Source organism: Balaenoptera physalus (assembly GCF_965194825.1).
Source record: "Balaenoptera physalus genome assembly, chromosome: 6".
Classification (NCBI taxonomy): domain Eukaryota; kingdom Metazoa; phylum Chordata; class Mammalia; order Artiodactyla; family Balaenopteridae; genus Balaenoptera; species Balaenoptera physalus.
In genome coordinates this window covers 75,523,258-75,547,936 of record NC_138885.1, presented here as the reverse complement: position 1 = coordinate 75,547,936, position 24,679 = coordinate 75,523,258, and the positions used below count along the sequence as shown (strand labels likewise).

General features: G+C 35.9%; 1 protein-coding gene across 6 annotated transcripts in view; it reads right to left on the bottom strand.

Annotated features, from left to right (window-relative positions):
* Nucleotides 1-22,045, bottom strand: part of DNAJC10 (DnaJ heat shock protein family (Hsp40) member C10) — a 126,146-nt gene extending 104,101 nt beyond the window's left edge. For 3 of the 6 annotated variants that reach the window (XM_082466702.1, XM_082466706.1, XM_082466707.1), the window contains exons 1-9: nucleotides 21,808-22,044; nucleotides 21,194-21,244; nucleotides 19,933-20,282; nucleotides 18,168-18,330; nucleotides 16,139-16,189; nucleotides 10,569-10,651; nucleotides 9,832-9,963; nucleotides 9,164-9,257; nucleotides 8,002-8,079 (exon numbers count right to left, since the gene is read on the bottom strand). In XM_082466702.1, coding sequence (XP_082322828.1) covers nucleotides 8,002-8,079; nucleotides 9,164-9,257; nucleotides 9,832-9,963; nucleotides 10,569-10,651; nucleotides 16,139-16,189; nucleotides 18,168-18,330; nucleotides 19,933-20,136 — 805 coding nt within the window. In that variant the 5' untranslated portion in view covers nucleotides 20,137-20,282; nucleotides 21,194-21,244; nucleotides 21,808-22,044. Of the gene's footprint in view, nucleotides 1-8,001; nucleotides 8,080-9,163; nucleotides 9,258-9,831; nucleotides 9,964-10,568; nucleotides 10,652-16,138; nucleotides 16,190-18,167; nucleotides 18,331-19,932; nucleotides 20,283-21,193; nucleotides 21,245-21,807 lie in introns of all 6 variants that reach the window. The other 3 variants (XM_082466705.1, XM_082466704.1, XM_082466703.1) reach the window with 3 other exon arrangements.
* Nucleotides 22,046-24,679: the final 2,634 nt, after the last annotated feature.

Here is a 24,679-nt window from a genome sequence, read left to right as displayed (position 1 = left end):
ACTTCAGACCTAGGGACACATACAGACTGAAAGTGAGGGGATAGAAAAAGATATTCCATGCAAATGGAAATCAAAAGAAAGCTGGAGTAGCTATACTCATATCAGATAAAATAGACTTTAAAATAAAGAATGTTACAAGAGACAAGGAAGGACACTACATAATGATCAAGGGATCAATCTAAGAAGATATAACAATTATAAATATATATGCACCCAACAGAGGAGCACCTCAATACATAAGGCAACTGCTAACAGCTCTAAAAGAGGAAATCGACAGTAACACAATAATAGTGGGGGACTTTAACACCTCACTTACACCAACGGACAGATCATCCAAAATGAAAATAAATAAGGAAACAGAAGCTTTAAATGACACAATAGACCAGATAGATTTAATTGATATTTATAGGACATTCCATCCAAAAATAGCAGATTACACGTTCTTCTCAAGTGTGCACGGAACATTCTCCAGGATAGATCACATCTTGGGTCACAAATCAAGCCTTGGTAAATTTAAGAAAACTGAAATCATATCGAGCGTCTTTTTCGACCACAACGCTATGAGATTAGAAATCAATTACAGGGAAAAAAAGTAACAACCAAAAACACATGGAGGCTAAACAATACGATACTAAATAACCAAGAGATCACTGAAGAAATCAAAGAGGAAATCAAAAAATACCTAAAGACAAATGACAACAAAAACACGACGATCCAAAACCTATGGGATGCAGCAAAAGCAGTACTGAGAGAAGTTTATAGCAATACAATCCTACCTCAAGAAATAAGAAAAATCTCACATAAACAATCTAACCTTACAACCTAAAGGAACTAGAGAAAGAAGCACAAACAAAACCCACAGTAGAAGGAAAGAACTCATAAAGATCAGAGCAGAAATAAATGAAAGAGAAACAAAGAAAATAGCAACGATCAATAAAACTAAAATTTGGTTCTTTGAGAAGATAGACAAAATTCATAAACCTTTAGCCAGACTCATCAAGAAAAAGAGGGAGAGGACTCAAATCAATAAAATTAGAAATGAAAAAGGAGAAGTTACAATGGACATTGCAGAAATACAAAGCATCGTAAGAGACTACTACAAGCAACTCTATGCCAATAAAATGGACAACGTGGAAGAAATGGACAAATTCTTAGAAAGGTATAACCTTCTAAGACTGAACCAGGAGGAAACAGAAAATATGAACAGACCAAATCACAAGTAATGAAAGTTACACAAGTAACTGTGACTAAAAATTTTCCAAGAAACAAAAGTCCAGGACCAGATGGCTTTACAGGTGAATTCTATCAAACATATAGAGAAGAGCTAACACCCATCGTTCTCAAACACTTCCAAAAAATTACAGAGGAAGGAACACTCCCAAACTCATTCTATGAGGTCACCATCACTCTGATACCAAAACCAGACAAAGATACTGCAAAAAAGGAAATTATAGACCAATATCACTGATGAATATAGATGCAAAAATCCTCAACAAAATACTAGCAAACAGAATCCAACAACACATTTAAAGGATCATACACCAGGATCAAGTGGGATTTATCCCAGGGATGCAAGGATTCTTCAGTATATGCAAATCAATTAATGTGATACACCATATTAACAAACTGAAAGATAAAAACCATATAATCATCTCCATAGATGCAGAAGAAGCTTCTGACAAAATTCAACACCCATTTATGATAAAAACTCTCCAGAAATTAGGCAAACAGGGAACCTAACTCAACATAATAAAGGCCATATATGACAAACCCACAGCCAACATTGTTCTCAATGGTGAAAAACTGCAACCATTTCCTCTAAGATCAGGAACAAGACAAGGTTGCCCACTCTAACCACTATTATTCAACATTGTTTTGGACGTTTTAGCCACACCAGTCAGAGAAGAAAAAGAAATAAAAGGAATCCAAATCAGAAAAGAAAAACTAAAACTGTCACTGTTTGCAGATGACATGATACTATACATAGAGAATCCTAAACATGCCACCAGAAAACTTCTAGAGCTAATCAATGAATTTGGTAAAGTTGCAGGATAGAAAATTAATGCACAGAAATCTCTTGCATTCTTATACACTAACAACGAAAGACCAGAAAGAAAAATTAAGGAAACAATTCCATTCACCATTGTAACAAAAAGAATAAAATACCTAGGAATAAACCTACCTAAGGAGGTAAAAGATCTGTACTCAGAAAACTGTAAGACAGTGATGAAAGAAATCAAAGATGACAAAACAGATGGAGAGATATACCATGTTCTTGGATTGGAAGAATCAATATTGTGAACATGACTACACTACCCAAAGCAATCTACAGATTCAGTGCAATCCCTATCAAATTACCAATGGCATTTTTTTTTACAGAACTAGAACAAAAAATCTTAAAGTCTATATGGAGACACAAAAGACCCCAAATAGCCAAAGCAATCTTGAGGGGAAAAAAAGGAGCTAGAGGAATCAGACTCCCTGATTTCAGACTATACTACAAAGCTACAGTCATCAAGACACTATGGTACTGGCACAAAAACAGAAATATAGATCAATGGAACAGGATAGAAAGCCCAGAAATAAACCCACACACCTATGGTCAACTAATCTATGACAAAGGAGGCAAGGATATACAACAGAGAAAAGACAGTCTCTTCAATAAGTGGTGCTGGGAAAATTGGACAGCTACATGTAAAAGAATGAAATTAGAACACTCCCTAACACCATACACAAAAATAAACTCAAAATGGATTCGAGACCTAAATGTAAGACCAGGCACTATAAACCTCTTAGAGGAAAACATAGGAAAAACACTATTTGACATAAATCACAGCAAGATCTTTTTTGATCCACCTCCTAGAGTAATGGAAATAAAAAGAAAAATAAACAAATGGGACCTAATGAAACTTCAAAACTTTTGAACAGCAAAGGAAACCATAAACAAGATGAAAAGACAATCTTCAGAATGGGAGAAAATATTTGTAAACAAATCAATGGACAAAGGATTAATCTCCACAATATATAAGCAGCTCATGCAGCTCAATATTAAAAAAACAAACAACCGAATCCAAAAATGGGCAGAAGACCTAAACAGACATTTCTCCAAAGAAAACATACAGATGGCCAAGAGGCACATGAAAAGCTGCTCAACATCACTAATTATTAGAGAAATCCAAATCAAAACTACAGTGAGGTATCACCTCATACTGGTTAGAATGGGCATCATCAGAAAATCTACAAACAGCAAATGCTGGAGAGGGTGTGGAGAAAAGGGAACCCTCTTGCACTGTTGGTGGGAATGTCAATTGATACAGCCACTATGGAGAACAGTATGGAGGCTCCTTAAAAAACTAAAAATAGACCTACCATATGACCCAGCAATCCCACTACTGGGCATATTCCCAGAGAAAACCATAATTCAAAAAGACACATGCACCCCAATGTTCACTGCAGCACTATTTACAACAGCCAGGTCATGGAAGCAACCTAAATGCCCATCGACAGATGAATGGATAAAGAAGATGTGGTACATATATACAATGGAATATGACTCAGCCTTTTAAAAAGGAATGAAATTGGGTCATTTGTAGAGATATGGATGGACCTAGAGACTGTGTACAAAATGAAGTCAGAAAGAGAAAAACAAATATCGTATATTCATGCATATGTGGAATCTAGAAAAATGGTACAGACGAACCAGTCTGCAAGGCAGAAATAGAGACACAGATGTAGAGAACAAACGTATGGACACCAAGCGGGGAAAGCAGGGGTGGGGGCTGGTGGTGGGATGAATTGGGACATTGGCACTGACATATATACACTAATATGTATAAAACAGACAACTAATAAGAACCTGCTGTATAAAAAAAATTCTTAAAGTAACATACAGATATCGGTTGCATTTCTTCACACCAACAATGAAATATCAGAAAGAGAATGTAAAAAACCAATACCTCTTAAAATCGCAGCCCCAAAATAAACTACTTAGGAATAAACCTGACCAAGGAGGTGAAAGACTTATACGATGAGAACTATGAAACATTGAAAAAGGAAACTGTAGACGATTCAAAAAAATGGAAAGATAACCCATGCTCCTAGATTGGAAAAATTAATATTGTTAAAATGGCCATAATACCGAAAGCAATCTACAGATTTAATGCAATCCCTATCAAATTACCCATGACATTTTCACAGAATTAGAATAATCCTAAAATTCATATGGAACCATAAAAGAGACGGAATTGCCAAAGCAATCCTGAAGAAAAAGAACAAAGCAGGAGGCATAACCCTACCAGACTTCAGACAATACTACAAAGCTACAGTAATCAAAACAGTGTGGGGACTTCCCTGGTGGTGCAGTGGTTAAGAATCCACCTGCCAATGCAGGGGATGCGGGTTTGAGCCCTGCTCCGGGAAGATCCCACATGCCGCAGAGCAACTAAGTCCGTGTGCCACAACTACTGGAGCCCGTGCACCTAGAGCCTGTGCTCCACAACAGGAAAAGCCACCACAATGAGAAGCCCGTGCACCGCAACAAAGAGTAGCCCCCGCTCGCTGCAACTAGAGAAAACCTGCGCAGCAACGAAGACCTAACACAGCCAAAAATAATTAAAAAAAAAAACAACAAAAAAAAACAGTGTGGTACTGGCACAAAAACAGACATATGGATCAATGGGACAGAACAGAGAGCCCAGAAATAAACCCACACATCTACAGTCAATTAATCTTCAACAGAGGAGGCAAGAATATACAATAGGGAAAAAACAATCTCTTCAACATGTGGTGTTGGGAAAGTTGGACAGCCACATGTAAATCAGTCAAGTTAGAACACACCCTCTCACCATACACAAAAGTAAACTCAAAATGGTTTAAAGACTTAAATATAAGACATGACACCATAAAACTCCTAGAAGAAATCATAGGCAAAACATTTTCTGACATAAATCATACCAGTGTTTTCTTAGCTCAGTCTCCCAAGGCATTAAAAATAAAAACTAAAATAAACAAATGGGACCTAATCAAACTTAAAAGCTTTTGCACAGCAAAGGAAACCATAAACAAAACCAAAAAGACAACCTACAGAATGGGAGAAAATATTTGCAAATGACTCGACCAACAGGGACTTAATTTCCAAAATACACAAACAGCTCATACAACTCAACAACAAAAAACCAAACAACCAAATCGAAAAATGGGTAGAAGACATAAACAGACATTTCTCCAAAGAAGAAATACAGATGGCCAGTAGGCACATGAAAAGATGCTCAACATCACAAATTATTAGGGAAATGCAAATCACAACTACAGTGAGGTACCACCTCCAGTCAAAATGGCCATCATTAAAAAGTCTACAAATAGCAAATGCTGGAGAGGGTGTGGAGAAAAGAGAACACTCCAACACTGTTGGTGGGAATGTAAGTTGGTGTAGCCAGTATAGAGAACAGAACAGAGGTTCCTCAAAAAACTAAAAACAGAATTACCATATGATCCAGCAAGCCCAATCCTGGGCTTATATCCAGACAAAACTCCATTCCAAAAAGATACATGCACCCCTATGTTCACAGCAGCACTATTCACAATAGCCAAGACATGGACACAAGCTAAATGTCCATCGATAGATGAATGGATAAAGAAGATGTGGTACATATATACAATGGGATACTACTCAGCCATAAAAAAGAATGAAATAACGCCATTTGCAGCAACATGGATGCAACTAGAGACTATCTACTAAGTGAAGTAAGTCAAAGAGAAAGACAAATACCATGTGATATCACTTATATGTGGAATCTAAAATACAACACAAATGAACCTATGAAACAGAAACAGAATCACGGATATAGAGAACAGACTGGTGGTTGCCAAGGGGGAGGGGGTTGGGGGGGAATGGAATAGGAGGTTGGGGTTAGCAGATGTAAGCTTTTACATACAGAATGGATAAACAACAAGGTCCTACTGTATAGCACAGAGAACTATGTTCAATATCCTATGATAAACCATAATGGAAAAGAATATTAAAAAAAAGAATATAAATATATGTATAACTGAATCCCTTTGCTATACAGCAGTAATTAACACAACACTGTAAATCAACTATACTTCAATTAAAAAAAAAAGGTTTAAAGACCTAAATATAAGACACGACACCATAAAATTCCTAAGAGCGAACACAAGCAAAACATTCTTGAACATAAATTGTAGAAATATTTTCTTAGATCAATCTCCCAAGGCAAAAGCAATAAAAACCAAAAATAAACAAATAGGACCTAATCAAACTTACAAGCTTTTGCACAGCAAAGAAACCTTCAACAAAATGAAAAGACAACTTTAGGAATGGGAGAAAATATTTGCAAATGATGTGACTGAAATGGGGTTAATATCCAAAATATGTAAATAGCTCATATGACTAAATTAAAAAAAACAAACAACCCAATCAAAAAATGGGCAGGAACTTCCCTGGTGGTCCAGTGGTTAAGACTCTGTGCTTCCAATGCAGGGGAAGAAGGTTCAGTCCCTGGTTGGGGAAGTAAGATACCACATGCCGTGTTGCATGGCCAAAAAGGAAAAAAAAAAAAAAAAAAAAAAGGGCAGAAGACCTAAATAGAGATTTCTCCAAAGAAGACATACAGATGGCCAACAGGCACATGAAAGATGCTCAACATGGCTAATTATTAAAGAAATGCAAGTCAAAACCATGATGAGGTATCATCTCACACCAGTAAGTATGGCTATCATCAAAAAGTCTACAAATAAATGCTGGAAAGGATGTGGAGAAAAGGGAACCCTGCTACACTGTCAGTGGGAATGTAAACTGGTACAGCCACTATGGAAAACAGTATGGTGGTTCCTCAAAAAAAACTAAAAATAGAGCTATCATATGGTCCAGAAATTCCACTCCTGGGTATATATTTGGAAAAGACAAAAACTGTAATTTGAAAAGATACATGCACCCCAATGTTCATAGCAGCACTATTTACAATAGCCAAGACATGGAAACAACCCAAGTGCCCATCAACAGACAACTGGCTTAAGATGTGGTATGGATACAAAGGAATATTACTCAGCCATAAAAATAATGAAATATTGCCATTTGCAGCAACATGGATGGACCCAGCGAATATTATACTTTGTGAAGTAAGTCAGACAGAGAAAGACAAATATATGATATCATTTATATGTGGAATCTAAAAAATAATACAACTCAATCTATTTAATACAAAACAGAAACAGACTTACGGACACAGGAAACAAATTTATGGTTACCAAAGGGGAGAGAGGGAGGAAAGGACAAATTAACAGTGTGGGATTAACAGAAACAAGCTACTTTACATGAAATAGATAAGCAACAAGGATTTACTGTATAGTACAGGGAATTATACCCAGTATCTTATAATAACCTATAATGGAATATATTCCACAAAAAAACCAAACTGAATCACTATGCTGTACACCTGAAACTAACACAATATTGTAAATATATACTTCAACTTCAAAAGAAAAAAGGAACTTAATAATTTTATAACCTATGTGTAAAATAATCAAAAAGAAATATTCATTAAATAAAAAAATTATAACTGGGTACAAATTGTATTTTGAAAATAATCAATTATAGAAGCATACTTAAGACTTTCACTTAATCTAAAGGGTACATACTTCCAGTTACAAGATTAATAACTTCTGGGGATCTACTGTACAGCATATAGTGATTATAGCTAACAATACTGTATAAAATACTTGAAAGCTGCTGAAAGAGTAGATCTTAAATGTTTTTGCCCCAAGAAAAAAATGGTAAATAGGTGACAGGATGGAGGTGTTAGCTAATGTTATGGTGGTGGTCATCATTTTGCAACATGTGTTTCAAATCAACAAACTGTACACCTTAAAGTTACAGAATGCTCTATGTCAATTATATCTCACTAAACCTAGGGGAAAAAAAAGACTGTCACCTAAAAATCAAATGTCATGGTCTCTTCATCATAACAAAATAACAAATATTACCTCTTCCTTTGGAACAAAAAGCGATCAGCCAGCCAATACCAGCAGCAAACGCAGTTTGTATGGAGTTAACAAAATTTCCTTAAGAGAAAATAAAGAAAATTTCTAATCATTTACTACTCCATAATGGAAACTGTTTTCTAAATGGGTTTTCCCTTCTAATGTCACCCATTTCCAATCCACTCTGAGTAGTTTTCAGGATTCCTAAAAATCCTCTTGAGCATATCAAATTCTTTCAACTATTTTTTTAAATCACATAAAATCTAAATTCATTATTTCATTAAGAAACAAATTGGCAAGTGAGGCCCCTTGTGATCTGAGCTTTGTCTACCCATACAGCCAGCCATATTCTTCCCCAAGCCACTCTACCCATTACCCATCTTTTTGTTAGATTCATGAAATACTACCAGTTTCCCAAATACAGTGACCTTTTAACGCTTCCTCTTCACTTTCAAGACAGGTTATATCTGACCTCGTTCAAGAATAATTTTCCTAACCCTTCCTCCTTTCCCCACCTGAGTTCTTTCATATCCTTCATGCTTCCCTAAGCTTACCTCTATCATAATGGTTACTACACTGCATTTTAATGGTTTACTAATGGGGTCCTGGAAGGCAGGGATTATATAGTTTATTACTACAGCCCTAGTATTTAACATAGTTTCAGAGACATAACTGTATTCAATGAATGATATGAGCATCCCTTTAGAAGTAAATACTATCATTTCATGGGTAGTACAGATAATTAAATAACCCACCTAAAGTCACTTGATGAATTCAAAACCTAAGATTAGAAGAGTTTTTAAACTTCAAAATTAAACTGAATACAGGCATGAATTTACTGCCTGATGTAGTATACTTATGAAAGCAATAAAACACTTGGTTTACGAAATATTTAGTTGCACTTTCAAAGTTGCCTTTTCACCTAGCCCCACTTCATACCCATGTCCCACATCAAAATTGTTTTCGTTTATGTATAAATATAGTTAATTTATTAAATGCCTACTATTTAGTAGGGCTCAGAACAAATGACACAATTCCCTTCTAAGAAGCATGGAAAAGATATTTAAAAATTTCAGTATTATGACCAGAACATTGCCACTGAAAAGCTTAAAATACCAATTCAAAGTATCCTTGAAAATCCAGCAAATTATGAAAACAAAATTACCTGTCCACAATTCTGTCACTGTGCTTCTAACATGCTGCATGGCGAAATTCACTAAACTTTCCTTTGATCTGTCACCATGGTATTTCACTGCAGCCTATTTTTTTATTTATAAAAAGAGAAATGTCTTTTACTTTTTCTTTTTAAAACTCATACCAAATACCTTGATTCTCCATTATTCTGAATAAGTAAGATCTGTCTCTCAATAGTACAGTGTATTTCTAACTGACATGCTAAGAATCTTGATTGTACACATTCCATGTCAGACATTTGAATAATACTATTTATGTTTTTAGTTTCACTTTTATCACTTAACACTGGGGAGAGGAAGGGAAATCAGAACTTTACATTCAATGAGAGAAAACACCTGTAAAATACTTTGTAAATTATAAAGTACAACATGCATATTGGTTAACATGTTCTTTAAGATGGAAACTGAAATTGGAAAACATTTAATTTTGAAATAGAACAAAGACAAAATAATGGAATCTAAAAGTATTCACAGTATAATAAAAAATGTTTATTATGACTAGAGTATAGTTAGATGGCATCTAAAATAAGACTTAAAAATCAAAAGATTCTACAAATTTACACAGTGTTTTCTCTAGTATTCCCCTTGTTATAATGTTCTACCAATTAAAAAAAAAAAAAATGCCAATTTTATCTCTTACCATTCCAGACCTAAAAATGAAGAGGCTGGGATAACTGTTCACTCCTTTCATTCGGCAAAGCATTCTATCATCGCCACAGTTAACAGCTCCAATTCGAAGCAATCCATCTACTTCTTTAGCAAAGTCTCTCCACTATGAGGAAAAAAAAAGTTTCTTCTGATATGATCATTTATCTTTCCCTGAACATTCTTTAAGCTGTACTTTCCTTTTTTTTTTTTTATTAATTAATTATTTCTTTTTGGCTGCACTGGGTCTTTGTTGCTGCACGTGGGCTTTCTCTAGCTGCGGAGAGAGGGGGCTACGCTTTGTTGTGGTGCGCAGGCTTCTCATTGCAGTGGCTTCTCTTGTTGTGGAGCACGGGCTCTAGGCGCACGGGCTTCAGTAGTTGTGTCTCACGTGCTCTAGAGCACACGGTCAGTAGTTGTGGCATATGGGTTTAGTTGTTCCGTGGCATGTGGGATCTTCCCGGGCCAGGGCTTGAACCCGTGTCCCCCTGCATTGGCAGGCGGATTCTTAACCACTGCACCACCAGGGAAGTCCCCAAGCTGTACTTTCTTAAAGGAGATTATGCTCAGGAAATAAAACCATATAAACGTGAAAAAATATTAGTCATTTCTGTTATAGTTACTACTAATAGAAAAAACACTCAAATAACACTCAAATTTTAAAAAACACTCAAATAACAGATCAGTTGTAAATAGTAAAACTTTAATAATCAGGATGTAAAAAATACGTACTGTGGGAGCTAAATCATGGCAGTGTGAACACCCTGGGGAGTAGAAGTTCACAAACCACAGTTCTCCAGAATTAACAGCAGCATCTGAAAGTACATAAAACCAAAACAACTTAGAACAACCAAAACAACCAATTTACTAAAGGTTTGTACCTATTTTTGTTAAAAATTTTCCTTGAGATCAGAATGAAAAAAAGTCATATATTTCTCACACTGCCTTTATCATTTTCTGTATAATTTTTTCTATAAGAAGAAAACATACTATTTCAACTGTCAAACTAACAATACCTTTTTTTTTTGACTCTTCCAAGCCCTACTTGAATAAGAAACAACCTTGACCTGCATGATCAATGTCACCAAGAAGCTGTAAAAAGAAAGGAAGCAACAAAAGGAAGCAACAGCCAAACCTCATGACAGTCTGTGTGGTTGAGAGAAATGAAGAGAAACAGTGAGAGAGACTGAGATTTAAGCTCTTCTACTATCTGCAGCACTGGTTAAGCACACAGTCAATCAATTCTGACAGCTACTCCAGATTCTGAAAGAATGAAGAGACCTACACGACATAGTAAGGACTGTGGGGATTAAATCTAATCTTTGCTCTTAATAAGACATTTTCCTTGGAAAATTGTGTTATTTGAAATATTAGATCGAAGTTTTTAACAATTCAAAACATGAATACATATTTGCTAATAGATCTGAACACTACATAATATCTACCCAACAATACATTATACGTTATAATCTAATCTATAAGAGGACCTGATATAAACAAAATTTATTCATTTAAAAATTTTATCATTGTAAGGATGTGCTCTAACATTCAAGATAAAAAAGTTAAGAAAATTTGCTTTTAGTTAGAGTCTCCATGTAATTCCATATGAAAATCAGTTATCAGTAATTTTTAAAGAAAATATTTTCATAAGTTATAATAAATTATACCAAGACATCAAAACATGCACACTATTCTAAATATGTGTAACTGATTCAGATTAATTAGTAACATGCACAATAATGTTCACCTACATTTCAGTTACAAGACACACAGATCTATGTGAAAAACAGTTAAGCCATACATTACAAGCAAAGTGTACACATTAGGATTTTATCAGCTGTTCTTTGGCAAAGGTTAGAAAGTCTGACAAATAGACCACTCTATCTAGGTTGCCAAAATAATTGCCATGCTGACTTAGATCAACTGGTATGAATTTAGGTAAAATCTTATATGTTCTCTGCCCCTTTCCTCTGGGACCTCTATGACGCAAATGTTAGTACACATGACGTTGTCCCAGAGGTCTCTTAAACTGTCCTCATTTCTTTCTATTCTTTTTTCATTTTCCTGTTCAGCTTCAGTGATTTCCACTACTCTGTCTTCCAGCTTACTGATCCATTCCTCTGCATCATCTAATCTACTGTTGATTCCTTCTAGTGTATTTTTTCATTTCAGTTATCATATTCTTCATCTGTTTGGTTGTTCTTTATATTTTCTAACTCTTTGTTCAAAAACTTCTAACTTCTCACTCTGTTCATTCAATCTTCTCCCAAATTCTTTGAACATCTTAACAATATATTTAAAGTGATGAAAGGGAAAAACCTATAACCAAGAAGACTCTACCCAGCAAGGCTTTCATTAAGATTTGAAGGACATATCAAAAGTTTTACAGAGAAGCAAAAGCTAAAAGAGTTCATCACCATGAAACCAGCTTTACAAGAAATGTTACAGGGACTTACCTAAGTGAAAAAGAAAAGGCCACAACTAGAAAAATGAAAATTACAGAAGGAAAAAAAATCTCAAAAAAAAAAAAAATCTCATTGTTAAAGTCAAATATACAATAAAGGTAGTAAATCAGCCCTGTATAAAGCTAGTAAAAAGGTTAAAAGACAAAAGTAGTAAAATATATACTCAATAAATAATTAAGGAATATATAAAACAAAAAGATGTAAAATATGACGTCAAAGTCAGTAAATGTGGTGGTGGAGGGAGTAAAAATGCAGGGTTGTTAAAATGAGTTAATAAGCACACACACAGAGACTGCTACGTACAGTGTGTGGAGTAGTCAACGACTATGTAATATCTTTGTATGGTGACATATCATAATCAGACTTACTGTAGTGATCACTTTGAAATGTACAGAAACACCAAGTCACTATGTTGTGTAACAGGAACTAACACAGTGTTGTATGTCATTACACTTCAGAAACAAACTCACAGAAAAAGAGATCAGGTTTGTGGTTACCAGAGGCAGGGGTCGGGGGGAGGGAGAGTTGGATGAAGGTGGTCAAAAGGTACAAACTTCTAGTTACGAGACAAATAAGTACTAGGGATGGAATGTAGAACATCATAAATATAATCAACAATGCTGTATATCATATATAAAAGTTGTTAAGAGCAAATCCTGAGAGTTCCATTATAAGAAAACATTTTTTCCTATTTCTTTAATTTTGTATCTGTATAAGATAATGAATATTTACTAAACTTATTTTGATCATCATTTCATGATGGATGTAAGTCAAATCATGCTGTACACCTTAAACTTATACAGTGCTGTATGTCAGTTATATCTCAATAAAACTGGAAGGGAAAAAAATAATGGCATTTAATTTGACACAAAACCTTATTTAAAGTGGGAAAAAAAAATGTCTCACATCTTGGTACTTTGTTTTCATAGACTACTTCTAACTTATTTGCCCAGTTCCCACTATTATTAAAAATATTTTTAATACTGTATTATCAAAGCTCAATGGGATGTTTTTGCATAACCCAGTGACTCAGAATAGAACAAGTATATTTCAAAATGTGATTTTCAGCTTCTAAACTATACAACTATAGCTAATGTCTGTTAATATTTATGTGATTATAGCTAATAGCTTCTGTTAGCCTAGAAAAATGTAAAAAAAGGCAGAAGTGCTTTGAGTTCCTCTTTAATTTCTTGAGCGTGTCTTCAAAAGGATGAATGTATTGTGTGGGTACTACTCAAAATGACTACTGTTAAGTGCAAGATGTTCTTTGCTTTCGCAGGTACTATCTAGAACTTGTTTTAATAACTGCATAATACTTTTCTATGACATATAAAAAGATAATATGCATCATGTTTAATGGGAAGGATAAGAACTTCAAAGTGAAGTTTATTAATCACATTTTTTCTTCTGTACTATAGTTGAACATTTCAGAGTTCCACTCCTGATAAAAGTGAACTATGTAATCTGGATTAACTCTTCCACTACAACTTCAGAACTGGAGAATATACAAAAGACTACTGTTGAAAGCATCAGAGTTCCCAATGCAGAGAAGAATTACAGGGCCCAGGAATGGGAGGAGGTAGAAATCAGGGGGCCAATGTTTGCCAGGAGGTAGTTGATAGGCAAGAAACTGAGCAGAGCTTTCAATAGATTCATGAGACTAGAGGGACAAAGATGGAGTTCAGGGCACATGTAGAGAAGGGTCCTGTAAATAAAGATGAACTGGAAGGAGACCAGTCCTGTACAAGTACAAAGCTCAGCTTTTGAATCATTTCAGTCTCTGTTTGGATAAAGCTGATCTGAGATTGTTAGTGACCCTAGTCAGAAGAAAATATAACTTCTCTCTGGAGCAAGAGAACATACATAACTTAAAAATAACTCCATAATTGTTTATATAATTAGTTACACAAAAGACCAGATTAAGTGACCCAAACCAATAGAAACTACTGGTAATGGAAAGAGACCCACAACCAAGTATGCTAATGTGATATTTACATAGGCACAAGTTGATACTACTATCCATCCTTATTTATCGTCCTCCCTTGGCTTCTTCAGCTAAAACTTAGGGATCAGCTTGTCTTAGCCTAGTAATACACAGGGTAGTATTAGAGTTCAGACTGAATAGTGGCAACTTTGCACCGAACCTATCAATGTCAGTTAATTATTTCTGAAAAACTGTCTCTAAGGTTTTGTGACTATTAATTCTTAACTACTATTTGGAGTTCCATATGAATTATTAGCAGTTCTTAACCTTTTCTCTATAATAACAAATCTGAAAAAGTTTGAACCCATGTGCAATACAACCATCAGGAAAGTCTTTCATTCTGGGTGGATTCATGGATTAGTCAGCTTGCAGGTTTTGTTCAGTTCCTCTAACTCTATCTCTAATTCCAAAGTTTTCTGCCCCACAGGACCACAAAATACTTATTGACTGACTAGCAGATGAGAGACAATAACCACAGAAAAATCAATAGGTTCATATAACTACAGTCTAAAAAGTTATGATTCTGCAAGCTTGTGACATGGGTGTCAGTTCTGTCTACCAACAGTACAAATGAATCAAATTTTCCTCCATTTCCTCTGTAGAAAAGACACCCATTTTCCTTAGAGCTTGTTCAAGTGTTCACTACAAGACTTTTAACAAAATAATGTACTGAACAGCTACCTTGTAGGCCTGAACTCGCCAACATGATATACAAGTAAGAATACGATGCAATTCTTGCTTAGAAGGAACTGTACAGAAACAAGTGACTGTAACACATTGTTTATGATGATAACATGAGAAATTATATAAATTTATTTTGCAGCTAGTATGCTATTTTAGTTTTCTAAATTAAATGAGACTGTAACACAGCAAAATAAAATTGAAATATGATTTGAGGTAAAATATATTGGTTTGAAGTAGAAAAGAATATTTTATTACAAGTGTACAAATTTGAAAATGTAAGTATCTTTAAGGTTTTCTACAATGCAATGCAAAGTACAGTAGAAATATATTTTTATATCCATTTTCACACAAATCACAGATCAAATTAAATCTGCTTCCAAAAATAACCACATACTTATTCAAAACCCTGACATATAAAAGTTCTAAAACCAGAAGTATTTCTGCAAGTTTGCAGGAAGCTCACCTGGCATACAAACCTATCCTGAACTGATATGGGGGCTATGTGTTATTTTTACTTCTTTTATTTAGTATACACTTATGCATTTCGCTGTATAAATATTATTTTTAAAAAAATAGTATACTGCCCCACATTCTGCTAATAACTTTTTTATCAGTGCTGATATTTTTATTTTGTTCTCATCCAGCTTTTATCCTCTATGCATATATGTGTATACCTTTTGTATGATTTGTATTATACTGCATATACAATTTTGTATTAGGCTTTTTTTTTCCACATAACTACTCTTAAATATAAACACTTTTTAATAATGTGAAAAAATATAGAAAAAAAGAATAAATATTGGTTCATTATTTCAAATGTGTCAATTATACACAAACACACACGTACAGAATGTTGAGGATGTTGCTAGCACTTCTAAGGTTTCATTTCCTCAACTGCCAAATGAGAGGAATAATTATTGTTGCTAATACACAGAATGTCATAAAAGTTCACTGACATAATGGAAAGAAAAGTTGATGATGACAATAAAAGAAACTATGTGAAAACCTCAACTATGGTTATAGAACATTATTTAAAATACAGTATATACCATATTACCTTGCTAAAATTTTTAAAATTTCTAAATTCTAAATGCATTTGTCCTTGAGCGTTTTAGTTAAGAGACTGGTCTTGAACTAGCTTTAGAAAAATCATATACCCCCAAACTTACCAAATTCTCTTCTATCCAATGTAATGATTTCAGGATCATCGTCATAAATACCTATTTAGAAAAATACATAAAATTATAGTTAAAATTTCATCATAAAAATAAATTACCACATAAAAGATGTTACTTACTTTTGTTTCAATCATCAAAAATCAGACTGCTATACTAAATCTCCAAGTGGAAGAATATGCAACACACTAAGAGAAAAGCAAAGAGTAATAATACCATTGGTGATACATTTAAAGAGTATCAAAAGACATTAGTTTCCTGATATGGACTGTCATGGGGTGTGTGTGTCTGTGTGTGGCAGGGGGTGGGGATTCCCAATATTCACACAATGTCATCTCTACAGAAAATGTCTATTATACGTTTTTTAAAAAAGTTTTTATTTTGAAATAATTATAGACTTGCAGGAAATTGTAAAAACAGTTCAGAGTCCTACTTATCTTTCATCCAGCTTCCCCTAATGGTGACATACTATGTAATTTTAGTACAATATCCAAACCAGGAAATTGGCACTAGTACATTACTGTTAACTAGATTAGAGACCTCATTCACTTTCAGACTGCATTTTTTTTTAATGTGTTATCGCTTAAAAATATTTTGTATTGCTAAAAGTCTTATATAATTAGAATACTTGCAGAGGTAGAAGCAAACTTAAGTAAATATAAATTTTATTTATAATAATAATTAACACCAGTGTGAGAAAGTTTCTCATTACTACATAAATTATCTAAATATTAGTGATGGATATATACCAGGGGTTAGTAAATATTTTAGATTTTGTGGGACATATGGTTTCTGTCACAGCTATTCAACTCTGCCCCTGAAGTGTGAAAAATATGTAGATAAATGAACAAAACTGTATTCCAATAAAACTTTATTTACAAAAGCAGGTGGCAGGCCGGACTTAGCCTGTGAAATATAGATTGCTGACACCTGTTATAGACTATTAAGCTATAGTGATTATACCTGAAAATACTATTTTGAAAAGTCAGTCTTGAGAAACAAATACTCCGGATACAAACTGAAAATATTTTATTTAGTCTAAGATAAAAGCATACTTCAGTTCTCTGCCTGCATTGGAGGCTAATTGAGATTGTAAATATTATGTGTTACCCTTATAACAATCACAAGAGAACTACTGGGTATCGGAATGCTCCCTCTTTGCTTGACACCTGTATTTACTTTCCCCCTCCCTCAATCTCTTTAACTTGTTTACTCTCTCTGCTCTTGTCTCATTTCTCATTCCTGTCCATACCTTCAACCATTATTAATCATTACTAATTAAGAAGAATGGCATTTCTACTGAAGTGACCACTATTAAAGGAAACTTTAGTCTTCCTTGGAAAATATGATGCTCTAAAAATACTGAAAGGCTTCAATATTTAACTTCTAATACACATATTTTAAAAAATTAAATAGCAATCCTTATTTTAAAAGTATTTAACAAGATTATGACCAAAACACCTTCATATTTATACAGATATCTACATACTACTTGACTTTCCTTTTGAATTCCACTCTCATGTTATATTAAAAAGAAGGTCAAGGGGGGACTTCCCTGGTGGCTCAGTGGTTAAAAATCTGCCTGCCAATGCAGGAGACACGGGTTCGAGCCCTGGTCCGGGAAGATCCCACATGCCGCGGAACAACTAAGCCCACGCGCCACAACTACTGAGCCTGTGCTCTAGAGCCCGCGAGCCACAACTACTGAGCCCGCGTGCCACAACTACTGAAGCCCGCGCACCTAGAGCCCGTGCTCCCAACAAGAGAAGACACCACAATGAGAAGCCTGCACACCACAACGAAGAGTAGCCTCCGCTCGCCGCAACCAGAGAAAAGCCCGCGTGCAGAAACAAAGACCCAATGCAGCCAGAAATAAAATAAATTAAATAAATTTTAAAAAAAAAGGTCAAGGAGACACATGTTAACTACGTAATAGTTTATACATTAGCTAAGTGGTGAAACAAAATTTTCTAAATTTACTCGAATAAACAATAATTTCATAAGGAATATCATATCATCTTACCAAAATCATAACGATAATAATTCCAGCTTTCATACTGGCCTCCTTGATTATCTGCAAGTCCCTTTTCTCCATATTTGTCATACTTTTTCCGCAGATCTTCATCTTTGAGTACTTCATATGCTCTGTTTATTTTCAAAAAATCACTATGTGCATCTGGGTTATTCTATTAAAAAATATTAGATATAATATTTGTTTCAGATACACGATCAATTGATTTAACTTAATCCTGAGATTTCTGTGTGAACAGATACCAAGATAAGGAGGAGTAGTACAATATGAAATGGGTGCTCATGCATTGAAATAAAAAGTCAAAAAGTATTTTTAAAGAACTACAATCTTAAAAAATACGAAAAGTAATAGAAATGAGAATTGATGCTTCAAAAGGTTGATAGAGGTGGTCATCAAATATAAGTCACTACTTCTAAGAGATGCAACAGAAAAAACTGACAAATGAACCCTTGGAAACACTTAATATTGTAAATATTATGTGTTACCCTTAAAACAATCACGAAGAAATTTGTAGGTTATTTTTCTATTTGAGGCAAAACCCAGTACTTTAAGTAAAAAAAAGTTATGTACTCCAATCTATCAGATAATGACATAAGGACTAATATCAGAGTAACAACTCAAAACTGGATTAATACGTTTCATTTGTTACTGTTTCATAGAATTGTTTTTTGAAGAATGTTTTCATCTAAATACTTAGTTGTAAGTGGTCTACCATCTTTCATGTAGAAACTTAAAGGAAATAACATTCTGAAATTTTAAAGAAAAATCTGAAATAATGAAAACCCTAAACACAATACAATGTAGATCTCAAGAAAATATTACCAATTAACAAGTGTTTTAGAGAAATACTGATTCTATTGCTCAGCTTTATGTAATCGAAATAAAATAATCCTATTTAAAATTCTATCTAGGGACTTCCCTGGTGACCTAGTGGTTAGGATTCTAGGCTTTCACTGCAGTGGCCGGGGTTCAATTCCTGGTCAGTGATTGAATCCGTGGTGAGGCCAAAAATAAAACATAAAAAATAAAAAATAAATAAAAATAGTAAAAAAAACAAAAAAAAAAACACAAAAAACTGCAGTTACTGAAAAGTAAAAAAAATTCTATCTAGATATAATTAAATCTTTCTCCTTGATGAGTATCAAATCTCAGTAAGAAAAAAATGAATGAGATAAATTATAAAAATACCTTAAGAATTAAAACTAATACAGTTTTCAAGGATTACATCATAGGATACATAATCAATATTTATGATTGGAATTAACTGGATTTGGCTGCTCCCAAGTTTTAATTTATAATACTTTCTGACTCTGTTCTTAGACTTGCACATGGGAGAAAATAGTTAAAGTTGAAGCATACTATTATTAGCTATTACTGCCATTTTTAGCAAGACATACCCTCTAAGTTCTAAGGAAATAATTTTTCTGTTACTGTTCTAAAATACTTGATTTTAAACTGCTTTACTAGGAAATCTACTGCTTTGTGATTAACATCTGTAATGTAACTATTGGAAATTAGTTTTCAAATTAAGAGAGAACTGCATTTTTGGTACAGACATTCCTTTACACTCTTCTGAACTTAGAACATTTTGCTTCTTCTGTTTTTAGTACAGAAGTTGCATTATGATTTTTGACATGTGATTGTTCTTAACCATTTTGAGCACTTATTTAAAATAATTTTAAAAATAATTTAAATACATACCCAAACTTACTGAAACACATTAATTAGATATGTTTAAAAAGAAATTTTTACCTACCGGGTTTTTATCAGGATGTAGCTTCAATGCCAATTTCTTGAAAGCCTGTCTTATTTCTCTACTGCTTGCAGTTTTGGATACACCAAGTAAACTGTAAAAATCCTGATCTGTACCCACTAAAATGGCCATATACACTATTAGAAAACAGAGCATGACCCTTTTCAAGTCTCTGAGATAGTCATCTTTATTTAACCAGACTCCCATTGTTTTTCTTGTACAAGTTCTGACTCAAGTGAACATTAAGATAATGCCACTGGTTCCGGTTGATGTAATATGCAAATCTGAGAACTTCTGTCCACATTACTCCAAAGGTGAAACAGGTATCATGAATTTTTTCCCAAAATGTTAATCTAAAGAGAGAAAATCAGGTAGTTGAAATACATGAATAAAAAACCAAACACATCAATAACACTATTTACTAAATAACATGGCCAGCAATACAATCTCCAGTAAATGACAAATCATGGTGAGTGCCTCAGTCTCTGTTCTTTGGGGGCCCCCTTCACTGCTTCCGTTATCTAGGTAGACAGATTCGTGAGATCACTCAAGGTAGCAGATAAAGGTTAAAAGTAGCTAGTGAGGTTGCAGCTACCTAGAACTCTTTACAAACAAACAAGTGCAGCAACTTGCTCTATCAGCACCAGAACACAAGGCGGGAGGGTGGGGGAAGAGCTATTTCCTTCCATCTTCTACCCAGCTTAAGCTTGCCTCTTGTGATCTGCTTCCTTTTTGGTTATTTCTTCACCCCTTTAAGGCTATTCAGTTTTCATTTCAATCAAATTTCACTTGTAGGAAATATCCTTTGGGAGTACTAGAAAGAAGCACCAGATCCTTCCAAAGGGCCTGTATTTTTCATATAAACCGTCCAAGAGTAGCAGTGAATTTATATCGCTGTAACAACTTACATAGTCGGACGTTTTTTCCCCTGAATTTTCTCAGAAGGTGCTTACTTATACCTAAGTAGTTACTATTTTATAAACTAAAAGACTAATAACTGCAAGTTAACTGTAATTTTATTGCAAAGTTTACATTTGGCATTAATAAAAATAGAAAAAGAAACAAAAGGAGAAAAGGAATCAGTTATTTAGACATGCTCACCTGTGTAGGGTAAAAATAAAATCAGATCACATGTAAACTTGTATACTTTATCAATAGTTCCAAACATATCATAATGCTTCGAAAAATCTAACCTTCCTAGCATCCTCAGTTCCTCCTTTCTTCATTTAATCCTAAATGCCTATTTAAAATTTTTTTTCCTTACCTGTGAATGGTTTTGGTTCATTTCTAATCCTTTTCACGCCACCAGAAAACCCTTTGTAAAACAGAGTGATGGAGATTAATAAACATCCAGACTAAAAAACAACGTTTAGAATAAAGTAGAGAATATATTCTCAAACACCACTTTGAGACAAGCGGTGTTTGTTCCCTGCCTAGTGGTGGTTCTCAGACAGCGTGGGCGTGCCTGAGGCTGTGCGCCGAGCTGCGGGGACAGGTGGAAGCCGCAGGTAAATGCAACACTAACTCCTCGCTGCCACCACTCCAGGATGCGTTGCGGGGAAAGGGGAAAGGGAGACACTAGGTGAAAGAGACTGTCAAGTGTTGCTGGTGTGTGAAATCTCAGGTCGGATTAGGGAGAAAGGAACCTAGATAACTGAGGGTAAAGTGAGAAATTGGAGCAAAAACCGGGGAATTGCTGGGCGGAGGAATGGCGGTGTAGGTAGAACGGAGGAAGACTGGAAGCGAGAACACAATAAACCAGCCTCAAGAGCGAAAAGGAGGGGAGATTCCAGTGCACAGGCATTTAGCCCCTCCCTTCCCGGAGGGCCCAGGCCGCCGCCAGCTCCAGCAGAGCCCCGGCTCCCCACCCATGCCCACCTCGGTGCTGCGAGGTCGTCTCCTGCAGCTACTTCCCCATCCTCAGTCCCCGGCGGCAGACCCCACTCGGCCAAACACAAGCTGCGCGTGCGGTAAGGAAGCACGCACTCTCTGACCGCTGGCCCGCGGCGCCCGCTATGTGGTACGAGCAGCCGCACCGACAGCGACGAGCGCGGCCGGCTCGGCTCGGCTCCTCGCGCGGCCGTCTCCTAGGCGAGGCGGGGCGGGGCCTGGCGCGGGGCATTGTGGGAAAGGCGTGGAGGACGCTGCTTGGGAGGACTCGCCTCAGGATCTGCGGGCGCAGCGGGGTGGGGAGGGCGGTGCAGGTTTAGGTTGACGTGGCCGTTTGCGCGGAATCCGGCTCCGGCTCCGGCTCCAACCCGGAGCTGAAGAACACGCAATACCCACAAAGCCCGCGCTGCCGCACCATCGCGGCTGGTGCAAGCCGCGGGCAGGAATCTGGACGACAAAGTCCGCCCCCTTTTGCTCCCGTTGCTGTGGTGACGGGACCAATTACCCCCCCTCCCCCGGAGGGCGGGTTTAGGCGTGCAATTTCCCTGTGACCCTGTTCTTCTTAAAGGGAAAGGCAGAGCTATAGAGGATTTTTCTGGTCGTTGGGTGGGTGGGGCAGAAAGGGGAATTTAACTTAAGTGACATTGATAGCAGTGTCGGTCTAGAGGGCTGAAGAGGGAGTAGGAAATTTGGAAGAAATAAAAATATTTATGAGTGTGTGTGGGTGACAAACCTTTGAGCATTCTACAGTATTGCCTGACTTCCTAGTCATCCAAACTAGAAACTGGGGAGTTATCCATACTCCTCTCTCCCACATTTACATCTAAATGATGTGGTATAGAAACTGCATTTTTGATCTGCAGAAATGTAACTAGAACAATGGAAGTAGCTGCAGTTGCAACCATCAAAAGAGAAAACATCCTGATGAAGAGGATGCCTGCTTATGACATCAACCCTAATATAAGTTGTACTTGGTAACAATTTCATGTGTAGTAAATCAAATGTCAGCTTGTTAAAAAATGATGACCATGTAGGATCCATAGCTAAACTAATATATTGCCCGAAAGAAGAGAAAGTAGTCAGAGCAAAGGCAGAAATATTAGAAGCAGCCTAATGTAATAGTAGCTAATAAGTGCCAGGAACTGGTCTAAGCACACATGTAATTCAGTCCTCCAAGTAATCTTATATGACAGGGACTATTAATATATCCATTTCACAGTTGAGGAAACCAAGGTAAATATATGATAGAGCTGAGATTCACACCTGAGCAGCCTGGCTCCAGAGACTGTAATGTTAATCATTATGTCACCCTGTGAGCCACCAAAATCTTTAGAGTAAATTGAAGAGCAAAAAAGAAAACTGGAGAATCAAGCCGGGGCCAAGATTACAGTGGGTTTTATGCCATGATGAAGACATAGACTACCTTTTAGGTAATCAGGAAGCTACTTAAAGCTTTTAAGTGAGGGACTGAGATTGTATTTTAGATCATTCTGGTAGCTATTGGAGAGTGAATACAAAGGGACCATGACTGGAGAAAGGGAGAACAGTTAGGAGAATGTTAGAGAAAGAGTAAATTTGGCAAGAAATGGTGATTAGTTGGTTGTGGGAGATAAAAGAGAGAAAGGATCTAGGGTTAACTTCTGGTTTAGGTGGCTGAGTACCACTCACGGAATGAAGATCTGTTTAGGGAGAAGATAAAGGATTCTGATTTGGATATATCTATTTCAAGTTCCCTAGATTATGTCCAAATAAAGGTACACAGCAGGGTCATACTGCTCACTGCATGACAGGCCAATAAATCAAGAGACCAGTTTTGGGGGCAAGGAAGAGCAACTTTATTCAGAAAGCCAGCAGACCAAGAACATGGCAGACTTGTGTCCCAAAAAACCATCTTGCCTGAGTTAGAATTCAGCCTTCTTTTATACTAAAAGGGGAGGGAGTAATGTCAAACATTTCCCGGTTCTGGTCAATCTCCAGAGGGGATGTGTTAATTTCTTCCTTGAAGTCATTCACAGCTGGGCCTGGTCAGGATGTTTCCTGTGAGCTATACAAAGGTATTTTACCTTAATGCTCGTTACCTGGGAGGCAGGGTTCCCAGAGATGGGCATTATGTGTAATTTAAGCTTATAGGCAACATCCCTTTAGTGATTAATTTGTAATAGAATACAAAGGTTCTTCCCTATTACATAACCATCAGGGAAATGCAAATCAAAACCACAATGAGATAACACCTCACACCTGTTAGAATGACTATTGTTATAAAGATAAGAGATAACAAATGCTGGAGTGGACATGGAGAAAAGGAACCCTTGTGCACTGTTCGTGGGAATCTAGATTGGTATAGCCACTATGGAAACCAGAACAGAGGTTCCTCAAAAAGCTAAAAATAGAACTACCATGTGATCCAGCAATTCTGCTTCTGGGTATTTATCAGAAGATGAAAACACTAATTAGAAATGACATATGCATCAATATGTTCACTGCAACATTATTTACAATAGCTAAGATATGGAAAGAGCCTAAATGTCCATTGAAGGATGAATAGATAAGAAAAATATGTATATATAGTGGAATATTATTCAGCCATAAAAAAGAATGAAATATTGCCATTTGAGACAACATGAATGGTCTTTGAGGGCATTATGCTAAGAGTAATAAGTTGGCAGAGAAAGACAAATACTGTATGATCTCACTTATATGTGCATTCTAAAAAAAACCCCAAAACAAAAAACCAAGTTCATAGATACAGAGAACAGATTGGTGGTTGCCTGAGGCTGGGGGTAGGAGGGTTGGTGAAATGCGGGAAGGAGTCAAAAGGTGCAAACCTCCAGTTATAAAATAAATAAGTCCTGAAGATGTA